Raw genomic sequence first — 13,241 nt, forward strand, 5'->3', positions numbered from 1 at the left:
TAACTATAACTGGGAGAAATCGCTTTATGCGATAAGACTACTTTGTGTAAATTTTTAATCGTGTTTATGTACAGTGAAGCATTTTTCATTTCGTTTTATAAAATTGATAAAGCTACTTCCAATTTCAATAAAAATAGGTAGAGTTAGCAAAAAAAAGCAATTAATACTAAAAAAATAGGTAGAGTGCAATGATTGATGATTTACGCATAAAAATATTGATTTTCCAAAACCCAATGAAAAATTATTAGATGTTTCATTATCATACGCTTATAAGAATATTTAAAATCGCTAGAATCATGTCATAAATTTCCAATTCAGCCCAATTCGCATCAAAAATTTGACAAACTCTGACACACAATTACAGATGGCGCAGCAACACAGTGCCCAGTTCCGAAGAGTTGGGTCGCAGGTTCGACTCGATCAGCTTGGGAGACTCCGACCTTGGATCCTGCTACTCCACCTGCAGCTGCAGCTACTGCAGGCTACGGGAGTGCGCCCATGATTGTGTGAGGTGAGTGGTCAATCAAACAATCGGTTACCTATCAATCAATCGGTCATCAATCAATCAATCGGTTATCAATCAATCAATCAGTTATCAATCAATCGGTTATCAATCAATCAATCAGTGTTAAACAAATAACCTAATGATCGCGATAAGGACGCATTTTGTAGTATAATATTATGGCCCACTTTTCCGGACTTATAGAATTGATTAAAAAATAAATAAAATATCATACTTACATATAAATTATAAATACAAAAGTATAGTCGTATTAAAAAAGTCATTATATGTATGTGCATTGTGCATTAATTTTATTAATACCGTTATTATTTTCTTTACAGGTAAGTGGCGTGATGGATAACCTATTAAAAACTCGAATTTCTATTACCCGAATCTTAAAACCCCGAAAACGGTTGTTAGAACTTTTAAAAGACAGATGTAATGAATGACAAATTTTTAAAATTCCTTTTTTAATTTCCCAGATGAATCAATTTACAGATGCACCAAAACCAGATTTTTAAAAAGTATTTTTTTGTTTCCCGTATTCTCATAATCCAGATCTCAATATACCAGATTCTCAGAATACTTTTTTTTGTTTCCCATCGTACCATTTTCCAAATAAACTATTGCCAAATTTTCATAATCTTTTTATTTGGTTCCCATATAATCGTTTAACAGATAAACTATTGCCAGATTTTCATAATCTTTTTATTTGATTTCCATACAATCGTGATTATACTATTACTTTCGACTGAAAATAAACATTGTCAGTAAGTAAATTTATTGTTTTACTTGTCCATTACAGACCGGTTTTAGTGTCAAAGTCGACTCAGTAGGTTAGGTTTGAACTACGACCCCCACGCTAGAACTGACTCGCTATTGTTTTACTTGCCTATTACAGAAAGGTTTAAGTATCAAATTCGACTCAGTAGGTTAGGTTAGGTTTGAACTGTGACCCCCCATGCACGAGCCGAGCGAGCGAAGCGAGCGTGCCGCGGCAGCGGCCGGCGAGTGCCAGAACCGACTCGCTATTGTTTTACTTGCCCATTACAGAAAGGTTAAAGTATCAAATTCGACTCAGTAGGTTAGGTTAGGTTTGAACTGTGACCCCCCATGCACGAGCCGAGCGAGCGAAGCGAGCGTGCCGCGGCAGCGGCCGGCGAGTGCCAGAACCGACTCGCTATTGTTTTACTTGCCCATTACAGAAAGGTTTAAGTATCAAATTCGACTCAGTAGGTTAGGTTAGGTTTGAACTGTGACCCTCCATGCACGAGCCGAGCGAGCGAAGCGAGCGTGCCGCGGCAGCGGCCGGCGAGTGTCAGAACCGACTCGCTATTGTTTTACTTGCCCATTACAGAAAGGTTAAAGTGTTAAAATCTATTCAGAAGGTTAGGTTAGGTTCGTGCTGCGTCCCCCTGGAAGGATTACGTTTTGCTGGATATCGTTTATTGGAATTTCAAAAATCTGGACATTGTTTGTCTGGATATCAATTAACTGTATTTCAAAAATTTGTGTTTTAAAAATCTGGCTTTCGTGCATATGGATTACGGTCATCTGGATTTTGTGCATTTAGATTTCGTATGTCTGGAATTCATTCGTCTGGATTGTAAAACGTCGTACAAATAAAGAAATGGGCAAATGAAATTCGGAGTTGCGATTATATGGCAAACAAAACTTCGAAATTTTAAAATTCGGGGTTATGAAAAAATGTCCAAACGTTTTCTGGATTATGATATTCGGAATATTAAAATTCGAGATTAAGATAGGTAACCGGCGTGATGGACACACGAGCATCCATATTTAAAATTTCAACAACCAACAATCGACCTGAAATACCTGTAACTGGTCACTACGGTTACTACATGTACGCAAAAATGAAAATAAAGTTCGCTACAATTTTCTTCTCAAGATAAGATCATCAGGAAAGGAGAAAAAACTATGTGTGTTTTAATTATTTCATCAAAGATAAGAGCAATTATTATTAATCAGAAGTACATTGCACATAAAATATTCTAAGTGAAAACAAATTACTTAAAAAAAAGACGGGTTGCACTCCGGGAGTGCCGGCAGAAGTGAAAACTTGATTATTAACGTTCAGCATGTTTGATATTTTGGAATGGTACCTATGTACGTCTTACGCATGGAATATAAGGGCTAAAAATAAAAATTCCGTTTTACGCTTTTTCGATCAGGCCACGTGTCCTGACGCGAGTTTAAGATTTTATACCCAACGCCGCTAAAAAAGTTTTCACTTCAAAAACTAAATAAGCCTTCTAACTTGCTTCTAACATTTATAGCAACATTAGTTAGTGAATACCTAAAATCAGATATTTTAAATTAAATTCCGAAATCCGAAATGAAATAGAATTTAATCTGAAAACTGGAGATTATCAAAGGGCTAGTTGTAATCTCTAAAAGATTGATACAGTAATCCGAATAATTGGATTTGTAGGTAGTTCGTGTTTGAGTTTCGGGGATTTGATAAAACTCATACATTTTTCAACGTGAAACATGAATTTCTGTTTGCAACGTGACTCTGTTATTTTACGAGATTTAATTAAAGTTTTAAAACTATCGAAACAATAATTACTTTAAAAATATGATACAACCTACCTTTTAGTTTGAATACATATAATGCTGTTTTCGATTACTTAATTGTTTTTTATTTGTTATACATATTGCTCTACAATCTATATTGATCTACATTGATTTTCATTTTAATAGTTGGGGCTACCAAGAATTTTATTCCACTACAATGACAAAGTTTGTGAGTTAAGACTGTGTTTATTTGTATGAATTTATCTATAATATATTGCAAAGATTACGCATTTTTCCACCACTACTTACGAGTTATGACATTTAAACAATTGAAGAAATATAAATAATTTTATTTTTCTTCAATTATTATAATTTTAGTATAAGTGTAGAACTAAGTTAATTACAACACATTCACTTCACATAATATATAATTAGCAAAGATATTATGTACATAATATCATCGTTACGGATCACTCCAAATACATACGATATTAGGGGAGACCGGGTACAAAAGTAACACTTTGTACTTTTGCCTTGATTACTCACTGGGTGTTACTGTTATCATTATATTAATATAACCATATATAAATTTAGTTTATATTCTTTACACTAGCGACTCAATTTATTACATTATGCAGTGTTTTATATTAATAAACGAAATTTAAAAAAAAATCGTCAGTTGTTTCTTTCGACCCCGTAAGCAACACGTCGTGGGTCGAAAGTAACGAGATAAAGGGGTTGGTAATTAATACAATATTATGATGGTAAATCAACAAATTATTTGCTTAAAGACTTTGTATTAATAACACATATCAACTTCTGTATTTTAAATATAATTCTTACAAATACAATATAAAACAAATCGATAAAAATATTCTTAGTTTAAGTAATGAGATTAATTAAGGGAATCATTCTTTTATAATTAAAAAAAAAGACGTGTGGCACTCGGGGACTGCCGCGGTAAAGCTATTGCATGCTATGCCTTCAAGCCACACCTCCGTGTCTGTCGGAGTGGGGAGCGTGAGGTTTTTTCGTTACGGAATTTCTTGATTCGGTCCCCGCGCTCAAGGCCCGCGATAGAAGCTATGCAATAGCTTAAAAATTCTACATCCTGCATCCATCCACGTTCATTCAGCATTCCGAGCTCCAGCACAACCAACAGGACCCTCGGCAATACAAACAAAGCGGGATGTGTTCTCCTAGAGCATTAATTAATGGCAACGGCAACAGCAACAGTTACAAATTTTTCAGGCTCTGCTAAGGTTATGGCACCTACTTGTTTAATCCTTTTTTAATCTACAATTTTGTTAGGTATATGGATAGTGGTCCATATTCCAAATATCTTTTGGCTCAAATTGGTACCTTTCCCAATACCTCAGCAAGGTTATCAAAAAAATTATTCACATTATGCTCGTTGGATGGAGATAACCGAAAATAAACTGCAGAGCACTCGATTAAATAGTCGCGTAAATTACTTTACTTGTTATTTGTAAATCTCGATTGACGCAAGGTAGCTGCACTAGTATTACCGGCTTTTATTTTTTTTATAAATCTATATAATTTTACATAGCGAATATTATATTTTTTTGCAAGGCCTATAATTGTTGCAAATTGCAATATCTTTCAAAATGGACTTCAGCCGTGTCGGTAATTCCTCGATCAGTAGTTCTAATGCGTTGTCGTGGCATTCTGTTGAAGTAAAGATGTACATAAAAATATATATAATCATAATGGGACAAAAATAACATGTTACTTTTGTACCCATAGGGCTATGTTACTTTTGTACCCACCTATATTTTTGCCAAGACGTGCAACAAAACTTTAAAACGGAACGTGCTACATAAAAATGATTATGAGCAATGTACAATTACTCTAATCAAGAATGGATATGCAAATATTCAGATTTCTATCATCCTTTTTAGACTACGTAAACGTCTAATAAAAAAATTTCGAAAATCTTACTTTTGATTCGTGAAAACAAGTTGCGTCTTGTCACACAGCCTAACAGCACGTGACGCACGCGGCGAATGAATACAATTAAGGGGGGCACTCTCGGCTATCGCCTGACAGAGGCTAAGCGGTGTTCGCCCATTGGATAAATCTTGAGAGCATTTGTTACTTTCGACCCACTGTTACTTTTGTACCCGGTCTCCCCTACTATTCCTCCTCATGTTCTACCTGTGCTTGATTGCAATACTTATTGACGATGTTTACAGGAACACCGTTCGCAAAGTTCAAAGTCCATCTAGGTTTCAATGAAACACCATGAAAGTACTTTTAATTAAACCTGTACTCACATACCCAATTACTGGCAACTCAAACTAAGCTTTGAAAGCTTTTAGACCACCTCTTCGTTTGGTCTTTTTATTCTGCTACGAGCTTTCGTTGGACTGTGGTGGTCAACATTTTATCAGAGAATGTAACTATTTGTGATGTAAAAAAATTTTAAATCTTAAGTTTTTGAAGTGAAACTTCTTTATGCGCGTTGAGAGTAAAATTTCAGGTCGCGTCATGTCAATACCGTCACGGCATGGAGTATGGCGACGATATTGGTATCTTTTAATCTTGACAAAGAAGCACACACGCTCTATTTTTAACTAATATTTAAAAATCATAAAATATATATGGAAGATTTCGATAGGGTATTCTAAAAACTGGATTGCTTAAAGTCTTCAAAAGGATAGACAGAGTCAACAAAGTTAAGAAAAGAAAAATGACAAAATTTATCTATATTTGTTGTAGGTACAAAAAGTAATAACTAATATTATGATTAAATTAAACAGGTACGTGTTGTATTGATTCAGTATTTTCTATCTTAACTTCCTGTATATTTTAAAACTTCCCATTCAATAAAATCAATATGATTTATAACTTCAATAAAATCGAAACTTTAAATTAAATTTTATTTTTAAGAAAATGTTGGCAGCCCCGGATAAAAGTTGGTAACCGTTTGATAGTGGTTGTTGAGATAACGATGTCTTACTACCCCGACTCAGCACTCACTGAGTTAGAACTTTGATGAAATACTTAATGTTTGTAAAAACGACTGATTATAATACATAATTATAATGGGCCCTCTTCATAATGGTCAGCGTTGGCCGAGTAGAGACAATCAGGATATTTGGCCGTCATTGCAGATGTTTATACATAATCGCCGTAATTGCGGCAAACACCCATGATCATTTGTTGGGCCAACTCTGTCAATTGTGAAAAGGACCAAAAATAATGCCTTAAATAATAAATTGCAAGTAAATGATACGGATCACAATTATATTACATTCTCGAAAGACAATAATTTATTCGTGTTAATATTTTCGATGACATTATTATTTATTTAATGTAAGTACCGTGAATAAGGTTTAACTGATACAGTAAAATAATTTGTTAGTAGATTATTCACTCTTACTAGATCTTCAGTACAAAACCAAATCATTTAGAATAAATCGAATAAAACCTTGCAAAAATTTGCGCTCTAAAAAGCATGGCACTGTATCAACTAGACTCGATATTATTTAGGATGGCTAGGTAGTGTACTATAAAGTCTGGTAGTGAATAATAAATGTTGATAGTAATTGATATTTTTCATCCGATTTCAAAAAAAGGAGGTTCTCAATTCGACTGTATTTTTTCTTTTTTGTTTGTTTTACGTCAGAACTTTCGACTCGACGAACTGATTTTGATAATTCTTTTTTTAATCGAAAGCTAGTGCCTTCCGGTTGGTCCCATTCTAATTTTGTATAGTTTTATCTATTTGAATGCGGTTACTTTTTTATAATACACTAGCTGTGCCCTGCGGTTACACCCGCATTGCAATTTGCACCGCTCTTATTGCTCTTATGCAGGCGCTAGACATGTGATCAAATACGCAAATACCTACAAAGTCGCGAAGTGTGGCACTGACATTTGCCTATTTGTTCAAAGTTTGAACACATATTTGAAGTTTGCCGAGTCGAGTCGGTTTTTCTGCGAACATCAAAGTAATCAAACTTCAAAGTTGCTTCAAAGTTTGTGCGCCCTGCCACACTTGTTGCAATGCTTAGTAACGCGCGCGCCGCTGACCGGAGCAGTTGTGTGTGTATATTTTGAGTGTCATAATGGAGTGGAGTAATGATGTAGTTATCGAATTTCTTCAGCTACTTGAAGCGGAACCCTCCATATGGGATCCAAAAAACAAAGACCACAAAAACCGTAACGTTGTAAACGACGCATGGGTCCGAATAAAAAATAATTTATCTATTATATATATAATAATTACATTTTGATATATACATATAATAATTACATTTTGATGTAATTACATTTTGATGTAAAGAATGAAACCAAAAATTGAACGCACTCAAATAAAACAGATTGTCGGCGTCCACAAAATCGTCTTCCGATCTATCAGCCATCTTTGCAATAACTGTGCCGTAAAACATTTGAAAACAAGTCTAGCAGGCATATTTGTAATCGTGTTTGCGTCAAAGTTTTCACTTCAAAGTTTGGTCAAATGTTTGCTCAAACTTTGAAGCCCATGTGTAGCGCCAGCCTTATAGCATGATGATATAGTTATAATACCTTATAAGTTAATCCGACCAGTTAGTAATATTCATATTATGTAAAATTTAAAGTAAATCAATGGACTAGGTACTTTTAGTTTAGCCCGGACATACATTGACGTATACTAGAGACAAACACCAAAAATTCTAAAAACTATATTCTTGGCTTCGATATCGATTGTAGATTACGCCCGCGCCCGAAGTATTATAAAAAAAAACATATTTAAAGTTTTAACTTCCCTACGTTTTTATTATATTTATATTTATATATATCATCATCCCTATGTATTGTTTACGCATAAATACTCAAGTCACCTTTGTTTTATAAATTCACTTTAAATACTCCAGTAAGCGTTGACCCTTATCTTCAATTTCTGACCAAGCACTAAAGCACTGTATTTTTAATAGAAAACATTTTAAGACGTTTAACTTCAAAAGCAGTGGAAATCGTCTGAATGCGAATACGCAAATTTTATAACGAATTATTTAAAATTTAATTATTTTTTAACGAACCTCTTTAAGATTTAAGCAAAAATTATATGCTCAATGTATTTTTTCTTCAACAATCCTAGTTAAAATAGTTGAAAACAGTCAGAAAAATTAAAAAAAAAGTATCTTTGTGTTGTGGACATGTTTACAGTAAAACATACTTTATTGGGCATCTGTAAATATTATCACTGTGCTTTCCAATTTTAATAGAAGAATATTTCAAACTCAAACTCAAATATTTATTCATTCAATTAGACTTCTTCGAGAAGCACTTTTGAATCGTCATTACTCATTACATATTTTTAACATTTACCACCGGTTCGGAAAGCAGGTAGGTACCTATCTACGGAGACCGGCAAGAAACTCCGTAGTTGCTCTTTTAAATCATGTCAGTATTACCTACAATTTAATTTTACAAAATGTTTATTATCATAACCTATCATTTCTAGATGTTTATAGTGCTGACCAAGAAAACACTAAGAGAAATAAAATGTGTGTCGAGCCAATCGGACTTGGAAAATCACTTAAGCACTTACTTAAATGAGAAAGTTAGCTTCACAAACAATTAATGTGGAAAGTCTAGCAGCTAAGTAAACCTACTGTTAAACCTAGATTTCGCGAAACAGTTTCTTATGGGTATATATTTTCTTGTAAGAAATAACATCTGATAGATACGTAGTATATTATTATTAGTCTGTGCTGATAGCCTAGAGATAAAAGAAAAAAGAATATAGTCAGCCAGTCTATGTGACTTGATAAAAACGTAGCTCTCTTCTGGTGACAGATTTTTTGATATCAGTCCATTTTTTGTGTCTAAAACTTTACAAACATAGACCGTACCTACGTACAAAAACACAAATGTTTCCTATTTATTATATTTAAGGTTTTATAAAGATATATATAGGTACAACAAAAAAACCGAAGACTAAAAATTATTAAAATGAAAATAGACATTAGTAACTAAGTAGGTATGTAAGGATATTCCTTTTCTACTATATTTAAAAGTTACCAAGTAATAGAAAAATTATTCATAGATAGTCTTAGATTGTCTAGTTTTATAGCAGTCAAGGGCTATAGACAACATTAAAAAAATAAATTATAATAGATAATATTTAAGATGTCTTGCCATAACCATTTTATTGCCCTGCCATCTATTGATAAAGACGGGAACTACGTTGCTGCAGTAACACGTTTACATTTAAAGCGTATGGTTGTTAATCTTGTTATATAGATGGCGCTTTAACTAAATGTGTGTCAAGTTAGGCTGAGCCACGCTGAGCTATCAAAATCAAAATATAAATTATACCGACCGACCGCTAAAAATTATTAAAATGAAAATAGAAATAAGTAAGGATATTATTTTTCTACTATGTTAAAAAGTAATAGAAAAATTCACATATATTATTAAATTTAGTTTTATATGGTTCAAGGGGTTTAAACAACATGAAAAAAATAAACTGTAATAGCACAGGTAATAGATTTATGTCTTGCCATAACCATTTTATTGCCCTGCCATCTATTGATAGAGACGAGAACTACGTTGCTGCAGTAACACGTTTACATTTTAAACGTGTAGTTGTTAATCTTGTTATATAGATGGCGCTTTAACCAAATGTATGGTTCTACCAAAATATTAATTAATAATGTGTCGTATTATATTCAAAATAACTTTGATTAATGTGTATATTATTTATACAATTGGTTTATTTAATTAATAGATTTCTTTTAAGTTTTAATTATAATGTAACACCTCAATGACTCAATTTAAATAGTGCCATTTATTTCTTTATCGATCCCAATGATAAAAAGTATTACGTAAAAATTAAAACTTATAAAAAAGTGGGAGATGAGCACAGCTGATGATTTCACCATTCCGCAATCAGAATAATAAAATCGTACCTACCTAAACCTAATACCTACCTACGCATTGCGAATAAAATTTCTTTATATAATAATTAATATAATCTATATTTTTTGTGACTAAAAGTACTGTTATAGTGTTAGTTGAATTATTACATATATCTATATTATGTACTTTGGTATTTGATGACCATTCCTTAGAACTTAAATGTTAAGTTTCTAATTAAAAACTAGTTGCAAGAAGCAGCTGCGTAAGATGCACCTGTCACATTATGCAATGCCTACATAAATAACAACTTATCTTTTTACCCGACTGCCAAAGAAGGAGGGTAATGTTTTTCGAGTGTATGTAAGTATGTATGTATGTCTTTTCCTTTGTGACCACCTGTAGCCTAAACGGCTTGATGGATTTTGATGTATGAGGTATCGTTAGATTTGTCTTGATTACGGGAGTGTCATAGGATACATTTTATCCTAAAAGTCCCACGGGATAAAGACATAATAATATTTTTTCTAAATTTCCCTTTAAAAAAATATGTATGCGGTATCATTAGATTCATTTCAATCACTCTTTTTTTAGTGTGCAGTCGGGTATTTTGTTTTTTTAATAATTTACTTGTTAGTTTTTACCCTATTAGATAAAAGATAAAAATAGACAATGGTTCATTGAGTACCTATAGATGTATAAATTAATAAAACATGGGTCTTTAGAGTATAAGAGTACATAATATTTTAACTACATTTCTTAATTTATTTTTATCAGCTTGTACAATTAGAAGTAAACGCATAGAAGTCCATGTGTTATAGTCAAATTCCGAAACACAATCTCTTCGCGGAAGGACTGGTTTATAATTATTTATATTAGGTTTGCCAAAAGCCATCGGGAAATCTTCGAAATTCATTTTAATTTCACCCTTTGACTAAAGTCAGCAGCAATCTCGGGCGTACCGCGTAGCGAAATTAATGATAATTATTATTTATTACACAATGAACATATTGAGTAATTAATCAAAAGTTTATTTTATATTTTATACATGTAATATTGTGTAATTAATAGTAAGTTTCGTTCGAGCGAGTAAATAAGGTGAGTGTCCGTACTCCGTACGCTGCGCTACAGTAGCCACCTTAATAATACGGGCTTATTCTGATTGACTTACTTTAATTGGAAAACAATATTTTAGTATTTAAATTCTAACATACCTACATACATGTACCTATACCTACACAAATGATTTTATCCCTATTGTGAGTGATACTTTATATAGTTTAAAATTTAAATTATGTATTTTTAAGCTATTGCATAGCTTCTATCACGGGCCTTGAGCGCGGGGACCGAATAGATAAATTCTGTAACGAAAAACCTCACGCTCCCCACTCCGACGGACACGGAGGTGTGGCTTGAAGGCATGCTATGCAAATTGCAATAGCTTTACCGCGGCAGTCCCCGAGTGCCACACGTCTTTTTTTTAGTGTTTGGATTTACTTTATCAATTGTTGCATTAGACGTCACCATTTATATAAGGATTTATTGAATTTATCGATGTTAAGTGCTGTGGTGTTTAGTATTTAACAATATAATATCTGTATCTCAACAAAAAAAAATGTGTGCGCGTACTAGTTTACACCTTATTAAAGTGAAACTTTTATTACATCGTCTCAAACTTTTTGGTCTGTGTAGCGCATGTCGCGTGTATCGCGGCTGCCGAGTAGGTATACCTACTCGGCAGCCGACCGTCACACGACAATCGACATGCGCTACACAAAGCAGTGTTCGGAACCGTTCGAACAGTTTCACTTTTACCGTGGTTTCATAAAACCACACAACATTTTTTTTTTCAAAAAAATTGGTTGTCTGTAAAGTCGGTTTACTGACGATAGTTGAACGTGACAACGTCCGATTGTGCTTCTTTGTCGCTCGTTCCGCGCTCTCGCTTGCACTTCGAGCCTTACATGGAACGCCTCAGAGCGAGGTAACGCCGCATGAGTCATGTTTTTTCGTGCGTGCAGCCGGCTCAATCGAATTATAAGACGTTGTCACGTCAAAAATAAAATACTATAATATGCAACTTTACAGAAATACGTCGAATCACGCGTGGTAGGGATAAGAAAAAGATGGCGCGTAACGAAAAAATGTCACGCGTAACGAAAAAATGTTACACTAAATTTTTTTCCAACCCCGATACAGAAGTTTCACTTCAAAAATATTTTATCATTCTACAAGTAAGATAGCTTGTAATTTTACAACCATTTTTTGTAAGCATATAGGTACATATTATTAATTTAGTACTTTTTGGTTCTGTGTTATTTATGAAAACTGCGATTTATAAATAAACAAAAAAACAAAATATTGAATAGATTTTCCGAATAAACGGGGAAATTTCATGAGTGGTAGGAACTTCACTGAGATATTCTGTTTTATGAGATTTGTTTGCAATCACTATCAATAAACTGATACATAAATATTTGAGTTTTCAAAATTCAAATTCATGCTAAATTTTAACATATTACAGACAGTAAGTATATCACACATACTTTATACTTCGCTGTGTAATGTTTTATACAGAGTAGTCAGTAGTTAATAGCTGATATTTATTTATTTAATTTTTATTGTACACAGAAGAAAAAGAAATACAGAAAGAACATAAAATTAGAAAAATAAAAGTTCAAATGGCGGGCGGCCTTATAGCTAGGTAGCGATTTCTTCCCGACTACTTGATAGTACTAATTATATCCCATACGACAACGATTAAAATGCGATCCAAAAACGACATCGACATCAGAATACAGCCTCGCTCTTGAAAACTCAAGTTCACTGTTGAATGCATTTTGCAAGACGGCAAAGACGCGCTAGTCGTGTTCCAACCGTGCAAGTGAAAGGTTGTGTTCGTACGTTTTATTAACTGTTTGTTATATTGACAATGTTTGTTTTTGTGTGTTTGTGATTGTGAGATCTGTGGTCATTATTTTGTGCAGCATTTCTTTAGGTAAGTGCTTTTTGTTTTTAATGGTTCATGGAGTAACCGTTAAATTTTAATTAATTAGTGTAAAATGTAAATAAAAATGTTAAAAATGTTATGTAAATAAAAATCTTACTTTTTAACTCGAGGATTGATAGACGATGATATATTTTATAATTACAATTTACAAGTGTAAGATTTTTTCTTATTGTGGTTGTGTTACCTATATTGATTAATATTGTGAGTGATTAATAATCCATCTCGATTTATACCTAGCTTGCGTAACTTCGTGTTATCGAATATAATTACACATTCATATATAAATAATGCAATTTAAAGCTAACTAAAGAATATATC

At 33.1% G+C, this 13,241-nt stretch overlaps 1 protein-coding gene across 4 annotated transcripts in view; it reads left to right on the forward strand.

Annotated features, from left to right (window-relative positions):
• Positions 1-13,241, forward strand: part of mwh (multiple wing hairs) — a 111,668-nt gene that overhangs the window by 13,945 nt on the left and 84,482 nt on the right. For 2 of the 4 annotated variants that reach the window (XM_089697692.1, XM_089697693.1), the window contains exon 3: positions 365-511. In XM_089697692.1, the coding sequence (XP_089553818.1) occupies positions 365-511 (147 nt within the window). Of the gene's footprint in view, positions 1-364; positions 512-12,752; positions 12,912-13,241 lie in introns of those variants that run through there. The other 2 variants (XM_089697694.1, XM_089697695.1) reach the window with 2 other exon arrangements.

This window comes from Colias philodice, chromosome 8, assembly GCF_061535455.1.
Source record: "Colias philodice isolate Cphi_HAF_F1 chromosome 8, ilColPhil1 Martin Lab GWU primary, whole genome shotgun sequence".
In the NCBI taxonomy this organism is placed as follows: domain Eukaryota; kingdom Metazoa; phylum Arthropoda; class Insecta; order Lepidoptera; family Pieridae; genus Colias; species Colias philodice.